Consider the following 5,577-nt stretch of genomic DNA (forward strand, 5'->3'; position numbering starts at 1 on the left):
TCAACTATTTTAGATCATACAATTAATATATACAATAAAATAATCGTTATTAAGTAGACATTCGCGCCTAAATTTTTTTTTTTTTTTAATATAATCCACCAGAGCCAGTTACTGTTTTTTTTGTGGAATTGATTGGTTGTCTAGTTGGAGAGAATTCAGAATGCTGGCAACACTGATCAAAGAGATTCTCCACAGCTACGCATTAGAACGTCTTATAAATGACGTACTATGGGAATTGTTTGAAATAGGCATTACTAGAGCTAGAACTATAAGCTCTTTATGTATTGGTTGAAAATACACAATAATAAATAATATAGAAGGTGAATTTCGTACCACTACAGTTTCTTGGTATATAAATATATTACAAACTTTTTACTGATAATAACAAACAAAAAATAAGAAATAACCAACTATGTGCTGTTTTTCTGATATTATACGGGTACATTTTGTGTTTTTTTATATTGATACTATTTATTTTTAGAACGAACTGTCGTTTTAGTTTGACTAAAAATATTTACAATACATACATGCTCATAGATATGTGAAATTTTTATGAAGTTCTTGTAATTAAAAAAAAATAAGATTTAAAATATTATTATTTATTCATAAAAATATTGTAGCCCGTCTTAAAAAAATATACAAAAAAAATGTTAATGTAACAAAATAAAATTAAAAAACAATAACAATGTCATGGATTTAATTACAAAAAGAATTTATTCCTATATTTTCATAGTCACAATTATTTATATCGATTTTATAAAGTTTCCAATATAAAAAAATATTATTTTTTATTTATGTCCCTCTTACATACGTAACATTCTTAAAGTAACATACGAAAAAATAATTACTAACATGTATACTTGGCCAGAAACATGACTAAACTATATTCTTTAGGGTTTTATTACCACAATCACAAAGTTATAGAATACCAAACAAAAAAAAAAAACTGAAAAAAACAGGTTTTAAAAGAAAATTATTGCTGAGCTGGGAACATAAAAATTACTGTCTTTTCGTCTATATATTTATGCTTTAAACATCATATGGCATCATAAAGAGAGGGGAAAGGTTTATCCGACAACTTGTAATCGATAAAACGAGTTTTCGCACTTTGAAATTTATTTCATCAAGCCAATATTATTCAGAAGAACATTATGACTTTACAGCTGATAGATAAAGTGTAACTTACCTCTATCTAGAAAATATCCTATTACGGAGTAATTTTGCTTTCAAGTATTTGCGGGAAAAATATAGTGAATTCGCATCCAGTTAATTAACTGTGTAGGAACGGTTTAAATTAGACAATCTTTTTGATATATACCCCTCCTTTCCTGAACAGTGGTCGACAATAATTCACATTTATTGGAACGATAAGGGATTGAACAAAGAACACTTCGATTATAAATCAAAATTAACTATTTTAAAGTTATTGTCTGAAAATCATCGATGATAAATCATTGTATAAAAATCATTGTACTATAAAATTTTAATGTGTAGTGTAATTTATAACATGTCTGTCAAAATATGAATCGTAACTGTTAATGTGGTTAGGAGTTTAAATTATTCAATATTTAAATTTGTGATGTGGATATGAATTTGTGTGTGGCGTCGGTAAATATGAAATGGGTAAGTAAAATATGTGCACCGATAATTTGTGTTCATTTTCTAAATGAAATATAATTATGTTTTATAAAATCGAAACATATTTTGACAATATTTGTTTTGTTTAGCAAAAGAAGGATATGCATATAGATACAGTCGGTACGACATATAATTCTTGTTAATTCAAACTTAATTTAACAGTTAATGTTTATATATTTTAGTGATAAAAATGCTGTCAAATATATATATATAACGTATATATATTGAGCTTAAGCTTTTAGTAACGCGGTTACAACCGCGCTGACGTTACAACACACAAAATTTCACAGTTATTTTATATGAGTCATAGCAAAATGTTGTACAGCCTAAATAGTAAGTTTCGTTATAATAGTCTGAAATGCTTATTTCATCTAGATTTTTCAGAAATTAAATATCAAATAAATCGGATCCAAATTAAGAGAAAACGTTGTGATTGTGGTATGAAACGATAATATATATAACGATATAAGATATTATATATATGACGATATGAGAGATAATGTATATATATAACAATATATTACTCATATTAAAAAAAATCTGTGGCTTAATTTGACTTTACCCTATTAATTTCAAAAATAGCACAGATAAAATACACAAACTTTTATACCATTTTTCAAACCCAAGTTTACATTTAAATATAAAAGTAAAGCATATACCACATTCCTGGTAACTGTTGGAATTATACTCCAATTAAGTAATCAAAGATTTCATAATACTTGAAACTAAAAACTTTAAACTAAAAATCACGTGTGAATTTTATTCCTTTACAATTGTGTTTCTTTGCCCTTTCGCCTCAGGGGAGTGTTACCTACACTCAAAACATCGTATAAAAAGGTAATAAATCCGCTAATTTGTCACCGGCTGGCTCTAATGCGGATAAATGGTCCGAACAGCACACTGAATTAAACTCTCAGAATAATGAAGTGGCCGCATTCGTCTTCATTTGAGGATCTAACTCGCTTTATTAGATACATATTAAGTTGTCCACGAAGTTTTGGGTTCATCCGATAGCGAGTTTGTAGTGAGATTGTTTGACAGTTTTGGGTTGGATACGCTTTATTAACTGAGGTTGACAGTTCTCGCCCCTTGAACATTTTTTTTTTTCGTCATCATATATCATGGAATACGACTACAAATAAGAAACATAAATTACCTGATATTAGTTTGAAGTTACAAATGATACAGGCATAAAATGTCTTAGATATCTTAATGTAGAATTCGTTGAACTTGTTGAATATTTTACTATGAGTTTATATTATGAATTATATCTATACATATGTGTATCTCTATATATACGTATTGATATATTGATATAATACTTAGATACCAAAAATATAAAATCATAAAAGATCCCCAAAAATATAATGAATTAATGTAATTGATTGAATTATTGATTCTAAAAACCTACTACACTACCGTCACTTCTAGGATCGAATGCACCTTCGATAATACCATCTGGGTGCCTCACTAGTGCTCCAGCTTCTCCCATATCTTCAGTATATTCAGGTAAAAATCGTACTTTATGACCTCTTTGCTTTAAGTATTCGATTGTATCGTTACCAAATCTAGCTTCTAATTTCAAGTCATCATTATGGTCATTTTGCGTTTGGCCATAAAGCCACCTAGGCGCTGAAATTGCCTTTTGTAAGTTCATTTTTTGCACAACATATCTGTGGAATACAGCAGCTTGTGTTTGAGGTTGACCATCACCTCCCTTAGTGCCGAAAACTAATATACGACCATCATGTAAGCGTGCAGCTGATGGATTTAGCGTATGGAAAGGCTTTTTACCAGGACGTACGGTTCTTATATGATTATTTTCCAATTTGAAAGATGTTCCGCGATTTTGCCACACTATACCAGTCGACGGTAACACTAAACCACTTCCGAAAGGGTAAAAGAAACTCTGTATAAAAGACACTGAAAATCCTTTGCTATCCATAACCCCCATCCAAATTGTATCTCCTGGACCCTCTCCCTTTACTTTAGATAATGCTTGATGCGGATTAATTTTAGTCGCCATTTTAGTAATCGCATGACTAGCTAACAGCGATTGAGCATCGACATTCATATAACTAGGGTCTGTAATATGCTGGTCTCGTAATATAAATGCCTGTTTTGTAGCTTCTACTGTTGTGTGAATAAATTGACCTTCATGTTGGCCACTAATGCGTAGCTTATCTAACATAGCAAGAATAGATAGTGAAACTAAGCCCTGTGTCGGTGGAGGAAGGTTGAAAATTTCCCCGTATTCGTGGAGTAATCTCAGAGGAGTCCGTCTAACGGGCGTGTAATTTGCAAGATCTGATTCTGTGATTGGCATACCAAGGGAGGCCATGTCTTTCGCAATCAATTTTGCCAAATTACCCCGATAGAAACTATTTAATCCGTTTGCCGACAATTCCTTTAAAGTTTCGGCGAGCTTCGTTTGATAAAACTTTTGACCCGTTTTTAGGAATTTTTCATCTGGTTTTATAATGTTTTTCAATTCCTTCGAAATATTTTGATCCTCAAGAATTTCTACAATATCATTTGCAAGGGCGGATGATATAGGAAATCCTCTTTCTGCATATGATATTGCATCTGTTAACAATGCAGAAACAGAAAATCTTTGATAACCACATTCAGCTACATATTTCAAAGCTTCTTCCCATCCACCAACAGTTCCAGCTACAGTAAGTGCAGCTTTAGGTCCTCTTAAGGGTATCTTATCATTTCCTTTAAAGAAATCTTCGGTAGCTAAACTACCAGCTGCTCCGCAAGCTTCAATAGCTACGGGTTCTCCTTCAGGAGGGATTATGAGCCAGAAACCGTCACCTCCAATGCTGTTCATCTGAGGACATACCACAGCAATTGTAGCCGCAGCGGCGACCATAGCTTCCATCGCAGTTCCTCCAGCCCTTAGAATTTTTAATGCACTTTGCGACGCTAAGTGGTGTGGTGTTACCACCATTCCGGTAGGTGCTAAGATACTTTTATCCATTTTCTCTCTTCTTTTAGTGGTATACCTAAAACAAACAATAGAGACAATTTTATATAAAAAAAAAATACTTTCACTGCTTTTGCTTTAAGTATTATTAAAAATACAAAAAACGCCATGTAAACATAATACACTATGTTAGTTTCGGTCTTAAATTTTTCGTAGTTTCTGTAATCAGAACATGATAAAATACAACAATGTTGCAGTGAATGTTTATCGTTTCAGCCATAATCCTCCAAAGTATCACAGAAACTTTTGTCGTCAATAAATCGTTAGCCTGGGCAGAGAATAGAGCTTAAATCTGGAATACCTGGCTTAACAATATAAATTTTAATGTTCCGATAGCTTCTAAACCACTCCGTCATAAATACTTAAGGTTATGCCAAAAATTACTCCCTGCGGTACAAAGAACCGTAAACTGTCTATGTAACGTAGACAATATTTAATATAACAAAGATTAAACCTGTTCTCTTTTAAATTTTTTAGAGAAAAGCACGACTACATATTTTCTAATTACTGTTAGGATATGTAATATAATGATTTCGATAGAATTTTTTTTTGTTTCTTTTCCTCTAGCTTTTTTGGATAAAGGACTACATTTCTAATAACCACATTTGTTTTGTGTATGTAATACGTTTAATAAATTACTAATTGAAAATTACCTGTTTATAGTCATACTGAAAATTACGTGTTAGTGCAACGGTCACAGCATTCGCACTAACTATAGACTACCTCCCTACCAAATTTCATCCCTATGCCTCCAACAGTAGAGTGACAAAGTATAAAAAGTTTTTACTACGATTAAATTAATTTTTAATCGCTCGCTAGCGCTTTAGCCTGCAGTATCCCACTGCTGGGCATAGGCCTCTTTCTAGTAGTGTAGTCTCGTGTAGTCTAAAAACTAAAAATGTCAGGAAAACTAATTTGTAACAAAACTAACATTTCTGTATTTCTCT

At 31.7% G+C, this 5,577-nt stretch overlaps 1 protein-coding gene across 1 annotated transcript; it reads right to left on the reverse strand.

The window, feature by feature from the left end:
* Nucleotides 1–3,037: 3,037 nt before the first annotated feature.
* Nucleotides 3,038–5,297, reverse strand: LOC123655095 (oxamate amidohydrolase proenzyme-like). Its single transcript, XM_045590932.1, has 2 exons — nt 5,284–5,297; nt 3,038–4,649 (listed from the first exon to the last, which is right to left on the reverse strand). The coding sequence occupies exons 1-2, from the start codon at nt 5,295–5,297 to the stop codon at nt 3,038–3,040; spliced, it is 1,626 nt and encodes a 541-aa protein (XP_045446888.1).
* Nucleotides 5,298–5,577: the final 280 nt, after the last annotated feature.

The sequence above is a fragment of the Melitaea cinxia genome, chromosome 7, assembly GCF_905220565.1.
Source record: "Melitaea cinxia chromosome 7, ilMelCinx1.1, whole genome shotgun sequence".
NCBI classification, from domain to species: Eukaryota; Metazoa; Arthropoda; class Insecta; order Lepidoptera; family Nymphalidae; genus Melitaea; species Melitaea cinxia.